General features: G+C 43.9%; 1 protein-coding gene across 7 annotated transcripts in view; it reads left to right on the top strand.

The window, feature by feature from the left end:
• Nucleotides 1-8346: 8346 nt before the first annotated feature.
• The window catches only part of PRUNE2 (prune homolog 2 with BCH domain), a 248761-nt gene continuing 243249 nt past the window's right edge, over nucleotides 8347-13858 (top strand). For all 7 annotated transcript variants that reach the window (XM_048218336.2, XM_048218334.2, XM_048218335.2 and 4 more), the window contains exon 1: nucleotides 8347-8578. In XM_048218336.2, the coding sequence (XP_048074293.1) occupies nucleotides 8543-8578 (36 nt within the window). In that variant the 5' untranslated portion in view covers nucleotides 8347-8542. The remainder of the gene's footprint in view (nucleotides 8579-13858) is intronic.

The raw sequence follows: 13858 nt of genomic DNA, 5'->3' as shown, positions 1-13858 counted from the left end.
TTGGTTTTTGCTCTCATTTAAATCAGTGGTTTGCTGGATTTGTAAAAAATATCCATTTCTATTTTACTACTTTCTATACAATATTTCTGGGAACACATTGAATAGTGATTCCTTTTTTATTTTTATTTTTTGAGTAAAATGTCACCACTGTATAAGAAGAGAGACCAAGAGTTTTTGTTAAACAACAAAGCAGCATCTTTTAACCTGAATTTTGAGTCGTTTCTTAAGGCCTTCTGCCATGAATAGATAATTCCTCCAAGGACATCAGCATTTGAAACTTAAGAAACCAGATACCTTTAACAAGTCCTGCTAGTTTTCTCTTTCCAGGCTTATTCCTTTACATCTCTCACTTACTGAGCTATAAGTTGATGTTCCTTAAAACGCTTCATTCTTTTTTGCAGGTAAACATTTTTATGCCACCTTAATAGAATCCCTCTGAGTTCTACACAAACATATAAAGCTACAAAAATTTTTCAAAGACTTTTTATTGACAGTAAAACTTAACCTTTCCTCATTTTTTTTTCATGTTCTTAATGAATATAACTAGAATTTTAAGATTGGAAACATCCACACAAATCTCTAATTTTTTCTAGGAAACAAAGACCTGGAGATGCTAAAATGACTATCTAAAGGACTAAAACTCAAGTCTTTGACCATCGTTCTATGGTATTATCCACTTAATCAGGGTAGGGATGGTGAGGCTAGGGGCTGGGTAAAGGAGTACATGGTGGAAAGAAGCAGCTGTTCAGCTGAGCTGTGATCTATGGCAGGAATTATTAATGACTATGATCCCCACGTTTTGGGGACATTCACCTCTTTCTGGCGAATTTCCCGGGGCCTCTACAAACAATAGATGTGACAGCTATGTGGTCAAGCAGTTTTGGGTAGGCGAGCTCATTCTTGAGTATGGTGGCAAGGCAATTGAAAGAGTAGTGCAGTGAATACTTATTTCTTCTTGAGGCTCCATCTTCATCTCTTCAGGTGGGCAGCAGTGAACAGCAGTGATGGGCAGCAGTTCAACCCCTGGGTTCTGGAGCCCATCACTGAGTTCAAATCCTGGTTTGGCTACTTGGATAGTTTTACTTGGATAATTTAAGGCACATTGCATCTTTGTACCTCAGTTTGCACCTTGATAAAGTGAGGATAATAATAGAGCCTGCTTTATACATTTGTTAGGAGGATTAAATGCTCTCAGATTAAAATGATGTTTCGTGCTCAAAACAACAACAACAACAACAACAACAACAACAAAAACCATTGGCCTTTTTAATCACAAGAGTTTGGAATTCTTTTTTTTTTTTTTTTAAAGATTTTATTTATTTATTGGACAGAGATAGAGACAGCCAGCGAGAGAGGGAACACAAGCAGGGGGAGTGGGAGAGGAAGAAGCAGGCTCATAGCGGAGGAGCCTGATGTGAGGCTCGATCCCACAACACCGGGATCACGCCCTGAGCCGAAGGCAGACGCTTAACCGCTATGCCACCCAGGCGCCCCAAGAGTTTGGAATTCTTAACCCAAGGTCTGGATTTCAGTCTTTGGACATGTGAAGGAACAATTTTGGGCCTCAGTTTTGCTACCTCTGAAATAGTCTGTTGCATAGTCTCTGTTGTTCCCGAACTGGAGTTGTTGCAAGGACAAGAAATCACGTAGGTAAACTCTGAAGACTTGACAATTATTAATGTTCCACTCTCCCTGCCAAACACTTTCCCAGTGGAAATGAATGATGGGACCATAAGTTAAAATGTATACTCTAACGCTGAAACATGCAGTAGTGCTTTGAAGGGATTGAGATGCCTTTCTGTAGGAGCGGAGTGTGTCACCCTTGCACCACCCGACCCGAATAAAGAAGTGAACCAGAGACATTAAGAACATCACTCCTCATCTTTCAGCAGGCCACACGGATCTGAAAGCAGGGCCACTGCCTCATTATCCTGATGACTCACAGAGCCAGAGTACTTCCGCTCTCCTCTGCTGTCCTTTCAAATTAAATTCATTGTTTTACAAGATGTCTGTGGTTCCCAGAAATGACGTAAGCAGTATATGCCCTATTCAAAGCCCGACATTTGACTCTCAGGGCGGTCTCCCAAGGGATCTGTACCCTGCCACTCGCTGTAACAGCCACTGACAATTCCAGTAATCCCCCTTTTTCTTTCCTAACAGAAGATCAGAGAGGATTATGGCTACACGAACTCCTTTAACAAAAAGTCTTGCAAAGCCTACCGTAAAAAATGTGCCAAACACATAAGAAGAAAAAAAAAAAAGAATTCCTTTTGAGACTATTGGCTACAACAATTGAGCATTTGACCATCCACAGGGCAAAAAGCAGGCCTTTAATAGTTGCTTAAAAGTTAAATGAGCAGTACTTGTTAACACATGTTAGTTAAGTAGTTAGCCCACATTAGTCCCTTCAGTCTCTTGTCCTTGAAACAAACTTGAAATACTTTTTAAATTTAGCCTGAGAGGCACAGTTTCTTTAACATCTTTTGTCACATGAAATCATTTACAAGCAGCAAATATAACACATCCTCACCAAGGAAACCACACCTGTCAGCAGCGTGGCTGGTCAGTAAGGAAGCTCGCACAGGAATATGCCCGAATGGTGACTCAGCGGCTGCCATTCCAACCACGCTCCAATTTTTTTAAAGGATGGTGTTTGTCAGGTGTTTTTATAAACCAAACAAAAAGGTCTCCTTATTCTCCCTTCCCTTGTTAACATTTTCCAATATGTGTAGGGATGTCAGCATTTGAATTTTAATTTTTTTAAAGATTTTTTTCTTTATTTATCTATTAATTTATTTAGAGCATGTAAGCAGGGAGAGGGGCAGAGGGAGAGGGAGAGGGAGAGAATCTTATGCAAACTCCCTGCTGAGCCCAGAGCCCGACTCAGCACTCTATCCCAGGATCCCGAGATCACAACCTGAGCCAAAACCAAGGGTTGGACGCTCAACCAATCGCACCACCCAGCTGCCCCTGAATTTTTAGAAGCCTGTTAAGTAACTAGGGCAAGTATTATTTTCTCCATTTCACAGATGAGGAGACTGATGATCATTGAGGTCAACAAACTTGCCCAAAAGCACAGAGCCACGTCTCACATCCACGTTTTTCTGATATCATGCTGGTGTGAGCTCCAGGGGCACTAGCTCTGATAAGGAACACTTCAGGTGCCCCTCTCATGGCACTGATTGCAATAGGAGCCCCTTGGGTTGGATGCAGAGCAGCAGTGTTGTGATAGCCACATGGGGATGGGGACTGGTAGTTTGGGAATATAAGACACACAAACCTTGCCATAAGAACCTTACATTTCAGGAATAGTGAATGGTGCAGGCAGGCGTGTTATTGCAGAGAAACATCACTAGCTGGAGTATCTGCAGAGATTTTCTCTGAAATAGGCGTGTTGTGTGAAGCCCTGATTGCCAAAGGAGTGTAACTTTTAGGGGGTGTTGGCTGCTGTAGGATAGACACAAATTATAATATAACCTTTGTATTATATGTATTATATGTAATATATACTATGTATCTATAATAAAACAGTTTCACATTTTTAGTGACTGCTAATCCATCAGCAATTCACCCAGAGATTTCCCTCTTGTTGGGTTCTCTTCAGGGATATCCTTGTCTCTACTTCTAGCTACTTCATTAAGTTTTTCCTCTCCTTGACAGATGCTTTATGATGACTGTAATGGCATCTGTGGACCAGTAATGGGGCCCTTTGCATGGATTATTGCATTTAAATTTCACAGCAATCCTAAAAGGGAGGATTATTCCTATTTTATAGAGGAAGACACTGAAGCCTAGAGAGGATACCTTACCTAAAGTTACTAAGCCTGAAATTACCCAGAAATTTAATAACAGTTGTTTTATTATATTCCACAGTTTTGTGGGTCAGGAATTTAGGCAGGACTCAGCAGAGAGGGCTGAACTCCATTCCAGGTGACATCAGCAAGGATGGCTTGTCTGGGGCTAGATCATCTATTTCAAGATGGCTCACCCAACATGGCAGGCAACTGGGTTGTTAGCCAGCAAACTCAGTTGTTCTCCGTGTGGGCCTCTCCATGTAGCTGCTTGAGCTTCCTCATAGCATGTTGATTAGATTCCAAGAGTGTGTATTCCAGGAGTCCAGAAATGGAAACTGCCAATCTCTTTTAAGTCTTGGTCCCAGAAACTGTCATGGCGTCATTTCTGCTATCTGTCATTGCTCAGGAAGTCATAGAGTTCTCCTAGATTAAAAGACAGGAACATACACCTGACCTATCAAAGAATTTGCAGCCTTGTGTAATCTACCACAGAAAGGATGAGAATACAGATTGTAGTTATGACACCGTATTTTCTCTCCATTAGTACAATACCGGTGCATTTCTTGATCACTGCGTTTATCTTCGTATGAGAGTGACTAGACCATGAGCTCCTTGAGAGCAAGGATCTTGCCTCTTACATCACAGGTGAGGCATAATGCTCATCTAAGTGTAGCTGATGATCTGTAAAGCTGAAGGAATGAATGATGAAGAGCTGAGTTCTAGCCCTGGCTCTGCTTCGAAGGAGCTCTGTTGGCCCAAGCAGGATATCAAACTACTCTGGGCCTTGTTACTTGCACAGTAAAATGAGAGTATGGGATTAGATGATTCCTATAGGCTTCCTTTTCTCCAGTACTATCATTTATTAGTGTTCTCAGGCTGCTATAACAAAATGCTTTAAATCAACAGGTGAAACAACAGACAGTTATTTTTTCCCAGTTCTGGAGGCCAGGAAGTCCAAGACAAAGGTGTTGTCTGATTTGGTTTCTGGTGAGAACCCTCCTCCTGGCTTGCAGACAGCCACTTCCTGCCATATCCTCACGTGGTGGAGAGAGAAAGCATGAGAGCTCTGGCCCTTCTTCCTCTTCTTATAGGGACACCAATCCCATCATGAGCACTCTACCCTTATGACCTCATCTAAACCTAATTGCCTCCCAAAGGCTCTGCGTCCTAATACCATGACCTTGGGGGTTAGGGCTTTGACATATGAATTTTAGGAGACACAGTTTAGTCCATAACAACCATTCTATGAATCTACTCGAGATAATTAATTACAAAATAGAGAGATCTCAGATAGGGGTCTCAATGAGAGGAGACCAGGAGTCAAGAAACCTGAGCATGAAAAGAGGTGTAAAGGAAAGGATTGTTTTATTAACAAGAGCAAAGGATGTGATTGAGAAGAGGGATGGACTTTAGATTTAGGTGCAAATACTTGAATTATGCTGATAGCACTTGGATCAAAAGGAGGGAATTTGATGGAGACCTTTTCAAAGGTTGAGGACATTGGACTTGGGAAGTATTTGGCCACAAGTGGTAGGAGAAAGTTATAAATCAAAGTGGACTCCATGTTTTGTACCTGGGTGATGGGGGAATGCAGATTTACCTAGCATCAGGAGTGGTTCTCAACTGTGACTATACAGAGAATTATCTGATGAGCTTTTAAAAAATCCTGATGGCTGGACTCCTCCCAAGATGACTCAATTCAGGTTTTTTGGAGATGGGGCTGGAACATCACTATTTTTCAAAGACCCCAGGTAAATCCACTGTGCAGCCAGGGTTGACAATTTCTAATTAGTTAGTTCAAGGCATAGATTTCTGGCTGCTGTGGAATGATAAAATACCGAGGATTGAAAGCTGATAGCCACCAAATAACCTGGGATGTGGGTTGTATGGTATATATATTATGCCTTCCAAAGATGCCTACAACCTAATCCTTAAAACCTGTGAATGTGTTAACTTACATGGCAAGGAAAATTAAAGTTGCTAATCAACTGACCTTAAAACAGGGAGATTATCCTTGTTTATCCAAATAGGTCCAATGTAATCACAAGGGTCCCTAAAAAGAGAAACAGGGAGGTAGAGGAAGAGAGTCAGAGGGAAAGGTGGCTATGGAAGAATAGTCAGAAAGATGTGACTTTGTTTGCTTTGAAGACAGAGGAAGGTACGTCCAATCAAGGAATGGGGGCTGGTCCTAAAAACTGGGGAAGGAAAAAAAAAAAAGCTTCTGCCTTAGAGCCTCTAGAAAGTAATGCAGCAGAATGCAGCTTGGTTGACCTAAAGCCTTTGTTTTAGCCTGGTGAGACCTGCGTCAGCCTTCTGACTTACACAACCGTAAAATAAATTCAGGTTACTCTAAGCCACTGAGCGCATGGTCTTTAATACAAGTGGTCAGTTCAGAAAGTCCTCCTGGAGGAGATAAATTTTGATGAGCTGTTATGTAGGGACATTGTTGGTGGAGGAAAAACTCTTAAATGTTAGAATTTAAATCCATCAGGATTTCTTTTTAAATCTCAAGTCTATAATACCTACCCAGAATGTTTGAAATCAAAAGTCAAAGGAATAAAACTATTATGTGATTGTCACTAAATTCCTCGATGGAGTTAGAGGCAAGAAATTCTGGGGAATTTTTCTCAGCAGCGTTACTTGAATTGTGATCAACTTCCCTGATTTAAAGGCTGACAAAATACTTGTTTTACCTGGATGGTTTTAAATTACTTAAGTCAGCAAAGAAACAGATAGAATCTGCAGCTTCCAGACAGCTCATCACCTGAATGTAAACCGGAATTTAATATTCCTATCACTCTCCTTTAATCAGATCTGTAGACTCTGCCCATGGTTTTTCATTGGGCCCTCCTGAATAAAAAAAAAAAAATTGGATAAACACACACACACACACACACACACACATAGCGCCAAAAACCTTCCATATGTACATTTAGTCATTAAAGTACATTTATTGAGGATTTATATATGACATGACCTGTGTTATGGATTCATCAGTGAATGTGACAGGCAAAGTCCTTGTACTAATGGAGCTCACAGCCTGGTGGAGAACACAGACAAGTAATGGGGTAAGTTACAGTAGAGTAGAAAATATAAGTTTGCATAGGAGAATAGGGATGGGGCAACTGACTCGGTGTGGGGACAGGAAAGGAAGAGTAGGTTGGGGTTGGGGGGGGTGGGCTTCCTGCAGAAGATGATTTCAAAGCAGCATCAGCAAACCCTGGGAGACCGTTAAAAATGGAAATTCTCAGGATTGTTAAGCCAGACCTATTAAGCCTGAAATCCTGGAGATGAGACACCAAAATCTGTGTGTTATTAGATCTCTGAGTGGTTCAGATATATGCTAAAGTTTGAGAACCAGAGGATCATACCTGGGTCAGACATTAGAATCACTTGGAGGACTCTCACACTGTCACTATTGCTGTGGCCCCTCTCCCAGAGCCACTGATCCAGTTGGTCTGGGATAGAGCCTGAGAATCAATATTTTTAAAACCCTGGGTGTTGTAATGTGATTTTCACATGCATGCAAGGTTGAGACCACTTCTCTAACCTGACAGCTGAAGCATGAGTTAGCCAGGCAGTGAGGGCTGGTGAGAGGGCAGGAAGGGTATTACAGCCCAGATGTGAGAGAAAGCCCACGGTTCCTGGGATTTGTTAAGGTTAGAGAATACACAAAATGAAACTCCATGGCTTAAAATAAGGTTCATAGTTATAAATTTAAGTGTTTATTGCAGTACCTCTTAAACTTTAATGTGCATAGAAATTATCAGAGGATCTTGTAGAAACACAAACCCTTATGCAGTAGGAATGTTCTATCGCCCCAGCTCCCCCTGAGTAGGCACGTCAGGGACCAGATGGGGACTGCAGAACGATGGAGCTATGCTTCAGCCCAGAGCCAACAGAAGGGCACCTAGCTGGGGTGAATTGCAGATGCCCGCTGCTGGGTGTGTATGTTTTGAGGGTAAGGAGGAAAGATGCATCCTAGCACAACCTCCCAGCCTGTTCTGCTGATGATTTTCCATCAAGGTCGTACTGCTTTTAGCTCAGCAATAACCCTCCAACCCCCAATCTAGCTGAGTGCATCCCCTGGCCAGGCCCGCAGAGCCAGCTCATTAAGTGACCGCTGGAGCTCTCTGTAACGTAGCAGCCAGCCAGGGAGGCGCTGGTCGAGGAGGGGGGCTCTCCGGGGACCTCTTTTCCCCCACTCCCTCTTCCCACCTCCCCTGGTTGACAGCGGCGGTGCCTGCGGCAGAGCCTCCCTATGCAGTAGCCCCTTACACTTGGCTCGCACTTCTGGGCGCTGTCCATGGTTGCAGCATCTTTAGGCGCGCCACGTCAGGAGGCCGCAGCGGGGCCCTGCGATTGGCGGAGGAGCCCCTCGCCATCCCCCAACACCCCCGCCCTCGCGCCCGGGCCCCGAAGCCCGGCCCCGGGCCCCAGCCCCGCAGGCGCGTGCCAGTGCGCGCGCAGGGCGCGCCCTGGGGCTCCCAGGCGGCACACCCACTTTCCTTATTAGGGCAGAGTCAGACGCCCAGAGCCGGCGGCGGGGGCGCGAGGGTGGGGCGGGGAGCCCAGGGAGGCGACAGCCGGGGGCGCAGCCACAGCCTCAGCCGCCTCTGAGCGGCAGGAGGGAGCAGCGGTCCCTGCGCTCCGGCTGGCCAGTGTCCTGAGCCCCAGCTTCTCTCCGTGGGCAGAGATCTTCCTCTGCGTCCCGCCAGGTACCCCTAGTCCGAACCTCTCACGAAGACATGGAAGAATTTTTGCAACGCGCCAAATCTAAACTGGTAAGTTGGGGGAGCAAGGCTGTGTGAGTGAGTGAGTGAGTGTGTGTGTGTGTGTGTGTGTGCGCGCGCGCGCTGGCGCGCTGATGAAGAGGAAAGGGCATTGCAGCAGAGAAGGAAGAAACAACTTTGCCACTTAGTTGTCAGGGTGAGGGCTATCCCCTAGAAAGAATCTCTGGAGCTCTGGTCTTTACAGCAGTCAGTGTGTCTCCAGAATCTTCCCCCCGCAGGCAGAAAAAGTGCTGAGCTGGGGGTGGTCGACCAGGCAGAAGTTGGGTCCTGTGCGTCCAGCTTTGGTTCCTTTGGCATGAGGTTGGAGAGAGGTAGATCCAGCCAAACTGCAATTTGCTTCTGAAGGCTAGAGGGTTAATGGGTGTGGTGCTTCTTTTGAAAATGAGCCCAGCCTTCTGCAGATGCAGTACCTGTAAGTGTAAAGGGGAGGAAAAAGAATCCCTTAGAACTATACCTTAGCTGGAGGTGGTGGCAAAGGGTAAGAAAGGAAGTTAGTGTGCTGGCTAGGAAGGATGTGTGGGGCAAAGGCACAGTTTACCCAAGCATCCCTCACAAAGACCTTGCTCCAGTGCAGCAGTGAGGATGTTCTAGTGTGAATCATGTGCCTCCCGGTCCCTGTTCAGATCTGTAATTTGGGCAGACACAGAAGGGGAAAGCCCCAACTGTTGCTGATGATGTGGGGTTTGCCAGACTATTGTTCTCCTGGGAGGAGACCAGCATGTTGGCCCGGCACAACTGTACCACTGTCCAAAGAGTGAACTGTGATTTTATTGTGTGTGTTGACAGTTGCTACATATTCTGAAACAACAGATTCTAGCAGCTTCCTAATTCCAAACTGTTTTGGCTCTCCAGCATAGCAGTCATAAACATAATGGAAATGTTTCTGTTTCAACACTTAGGAAAAAGCCTCTGATCATTTAGAAGCAATATCTTTAATGAACAGTGAAAGTACCTTTCCTGGGCCTGGCATAGGAGGAAATGCATAATTTATGATGCCTTTAACCTTTAAACGTTCATAGAAGACAAAATACAAAGTCTGTATTACGGTGACATCTTCATCACAAGGCAGGATATTTGCAGGGTTATTACTGTAACGTATTTATGCTTGCACAAAAAAGGGAGTTGTAGACCCAAGTGTGATTCTTACAAGGACTTTATCTTTTAAAAGACCATTAGTGTTGATTAATGCTAATGTACGTATTTCATTTTCTACCTTAAGCCTCCCAGAGAGTCAAACCTTTGTCGGGTTTTCAGAATTGAGAAAGTTGGCGGTCATTTCTGTGTTTATTGCTGACCCCCTAATAGTTTTACTTGAGTACATGAAGGAAAATAGTGATTTCAGAAATTGCGTGCATTACTGATAGTGTAAGTAAGCTCTCTGTTTTCATTTTTGTTTTTCTTTTTACCTAACAATGAGTAAGAAATGGTCAAAAAGGAAAGTTGATTATGCCAACTTATTTACTTATTTATTTTGTTGGTGAGTGAAAATGGATGGTCGTCATGGATACATGCACCCATGTTCCCCTTCTGAAACATGTATTTTAACAACAAACATTTAGATTGTGGGGTCTGGTGTGAGCAAGAGATTTGCCTCATTTCTGAAGAACAGTTGCTGGAATGGAAAAATTTCCTATTTCAGAGCAATCATTTGAAAGTAATGGGTAAGTTTATTTACCGAGTCCCTTCATTAGATGAGCAATTTGCTTTACATCATTAAAAAAAAAAAAAAGATAGGAAAAAGAAGTCGTTATTTGAAATACTGTTCCTAGTTTCCTGTGTTAGCCAGAAGGACAATTTTGCTAATTTGTTTTTTCTTGGAATAGGTTTCTTGTTAGAGATCACAGTCTTTCATAGTCAGCTACAGAAAAGGTGTTTTGGTCACTTTTGGTGTCACAGTTCTCCTGATAAATGATATTTTCTAGGTAAATAAAAGTTTTACTTAATTTGCAACATTAACTACAGTAGTAGAAAACCTTTTGTTTTAGAGGATAGGTACTCTTTGTTTTGGGAGAAAAAAAATCAAGTCCATTATTATGACATTCATTTGTGAAAAGGATATTCATAATAAATTAGTACTGCTTAAAAAAATCAGGCTAATACTTTGGGAAACATTTTAAGGAGAAGAAAGTTATGCTGGCTTTCATTTAAGCCTGATTAGACCAGAATTAGACAGAATTTAGGTGTTATGCTTAAGCTGTTTTCTGCCAGAAGTTAATATAGTCTTATCCGCATGATACCTTTGAAAAGTCTAGCTGGCAAGGTTTTTTCTTACCTACTTGGCTTCTTGCTTTGATATTCTGTAGTCATGATGTGTATCTTTTAATAGGTTGGAGTAGTCAATGTCCTTTCCAAAGTCCTAACATAACCTCACCATCACTGAAACTAGCTAATTCCAATAGACAAAAGACATTTTAAATTGCAAAGTAGAGTAACTATTAGTCATAGATAAAATTTCCAATGGTCACAACTTTGGAGAAAGTGTGCATCATTTTTCCTCCTGACGAGGAGCATTTATTATTCATCTGTCATTGTGAGGAGAGAAGCAGCTCTCCCATTCTAGGCCAAGCCCTGGTGTGGATCAGAAATCTTTGAAAGGGAAGGGATGTTTTTGAATTTTTGTCAGGTAGTTTGGGGCTTATTTCTGTTGAAATTGGGAGAGCACACTGTCAATTTTTTTCATCCCAGTCTTCTGATCCTTAAGCTGAGGCAGATTCACTGACATAATCCCACCCCCTCTTCCTCTAAATCTCTCCTTCTGATACATACCCTTCCTTCCTGAGAATATGCTGTATTTATCAGAAATGGCAAAAGCAGACCCCAACTCTGGCCTTGGTGAGATCCCTCCAGGCACTGAAATGCTTCTCTAGGGGGCCTGCCTTCCACCTGGTCAGGACATGCTTGGGTGCCTAGATCTTCTTGGTAAAAAAAACCTTAGCTGATGGTGGAGGTCAGCAAGGGAGGTAGTCACTTACTCCAAGCATGGTCTCCCGAAATGGCACCTTCTTGACAAATACGGAATGACAAATAGGAAATTAACACAATGATTGTTAAACAATCATGACAGTAGAGTAAGCGGTATGAGAGCAAGACCCCCGAGACAGTAGAGATGCTGATCAAAGGGTGGGTGATGCTGGCTGCATTCCCCTCCTGTGAGCGCTCAGCTATGTTTCTGGTTTGGACACCCACTGCTAGAGCTGGAAATGAGAATAAAAACACATTTTCTTTTTCTCTTGCCGGTACCCACCTGACTGGTCTTCAACCTGCCCATTCAGAGCTGGAATAGGGACAGAGATCAAATCCTATATAGTCCCAGGCTCGTCCTGAAGTTTTAGCTACGCTTTCCATTTTTAGTTTTGCCATTTCTATGGTGGTGTCTTAGTTATTCTTAGTTGTAGCATTTCTCTAGTAAGAAAAATTGAGGAAGGGAGGGAATGAGGGTTCCCGGATGCCCTGTGCTGTGATTTGGGAAATGTCCTCCCCTTTCACAGTGGTCAACTCAGAAAGGTACACAGGCCAAGAGCACTTCATGGTGGCAGTAAATGGTCCAAATTCCCATGAACTTTGGGAGGAAGAAATGAAATAAATGAAACATCAGAGCCCTGGGGCTTTGGCTGGTGAGAAACCAAGGTCTCCACACTTGGCTACTGAGCCTCTTCCACTGCCTGGACCCCAGCAGCTGATGCAATTCAAGCAGCTGCTAATGGGTGTGTATGTTGGGGGCACTGCCATCCACATGCCCTAAGATGTAGATCACTAGGCAGCCTTGGGTGTTGGGGGGTTGGAGGAATGTCAGCTGCCGCTGGAAGGATCCAGGCGCATCAGTGTCTCAGGAATGCTGTTTGCAAAGTGAGGGTGGGGATAGGGTCGCCACTACAGTCTGAGGAATGACTCTGTCCCTTCCGCAGGACAGCTGCAGGTGAAGAGCTCTGTTCTGCAGTGGGTATTAGTCACGACGTGGACTTGTATAGAAGAAAAATTCCGCATGACCTAAATGCCAACCTAGACTCTGCGGTATGTGGCATAGGGACCAAGAAAGCACATTCAAAATTCTAAATGAGCAGTCACATTGGAGTTGTAGAGGGGATGGGGTTTTTAAAAAGAAAGAAAAACACAGCAGCCGGTCTGCAGAGTCATCATCTTGATTTGAAGTTGGAGGAATATGTTCTTGATTCCTTTACAGGAAGAAAAGTTGGACTTGTCAATAAAAAGCGTCTTTAAAGTAATTGTTGCAGGTATTTTGAAAGGGCTGCTGTGGTGAGGACTAGGGGGGATAGAGCTGCTGTCAAAGCAGTTTCATTTGGGGAGCTGAGCTCATTCTGATCACAGACCACGGGATCAGCTCCCTCCCCATCATGAGTGAGGGTTGGTGCACTTGAGACTTTGCCAGAGCTTTGGTAAGCAGGAAGGAGACTCAGGAATCCAAAGCACTTCTGTGAATGTGGTGTCACCCCTTAGGGGAAAAGAGCCCTTGATTGCTTTAGCCCTGGGGTCAGCTCCATGTCTCACTGCTGGAGCTTTCAGACCAAGAGCTGCGGAGAAGAGTCAGATTTTTTCAGGGTAACTCTCACAGTGGATTGGTCTGCCTCAAAGGCAAAGAATCGGTCACTGCCATTCAGACAGCACCTTGGGTCTTGGAGGACGTGATTAGGTGAGCAAGGACACCATTTAATTAGTGACTTGGGAATATTTGATGTTAACTGAGTAAAAAGGTGACAGCTTTGGTATAACCTGTTTATTTCTATTTGTAGCATTTATTTGGGCAGATATTAACATTGTTTGGGGTTTGGTGTGCCATTCTGGAGAGCTCTTACACGCAGTGGTGGGTTGGTGATGGAGATTTCGCTCTTCCTGTATATCCACTCCTCCCTGGAGTGCTAGCTGAGCAGAGAAAAGGGTGAGGGAGAACTACCTGGGTCTGGATGAAGGCTGCAAAAATGGAAAGAACATCTGGGGACCAGAGAGGTGAAATGCATGGTGTTGCCTTGGCCACTGATTCTGTTTGGACCCTGGGATTGAGGGGAGAATCATAGAGTTTGGAGTCATCTTTGAAGAGAAACTGGGGAGGGGCAGGACTGATATATTCAGGGGGCAGCATTCACATGGAGTTTGATATGACTGATACCCTCTCACCCTGCACAATCATGCACAGACTTCCCTGCCGCAGGTTCCAGAGTAGCCAACTCAGAGTCTCTGGCAATGTGCCAAATCCATTTGTATCTGAACCCTGTGGCTTTTGGCTTTGGTTTCCAGGGGAAGGTAATCTTTCTTCTT

This window comes from Ursus arctos, unplaced genomic scaffold (assembly GCF_023065955.2).
Source record: "Ursus arctos isolate Adak ecotype North America unplaced genomic scaffold, UrsArc2.0 scaffold_33, whole genome shotgun sequence".
NCBI lineage: Eukaryota > Metazoa > Chordata > Mammalia > Carnivora > Ursidae > Ursus > Ursus arctos.
The sequence above is the reverse complement of the archived record's forward strand: the minus strand, read 5'-3'. Positions and strand labels throughout refer to the sequence as shown.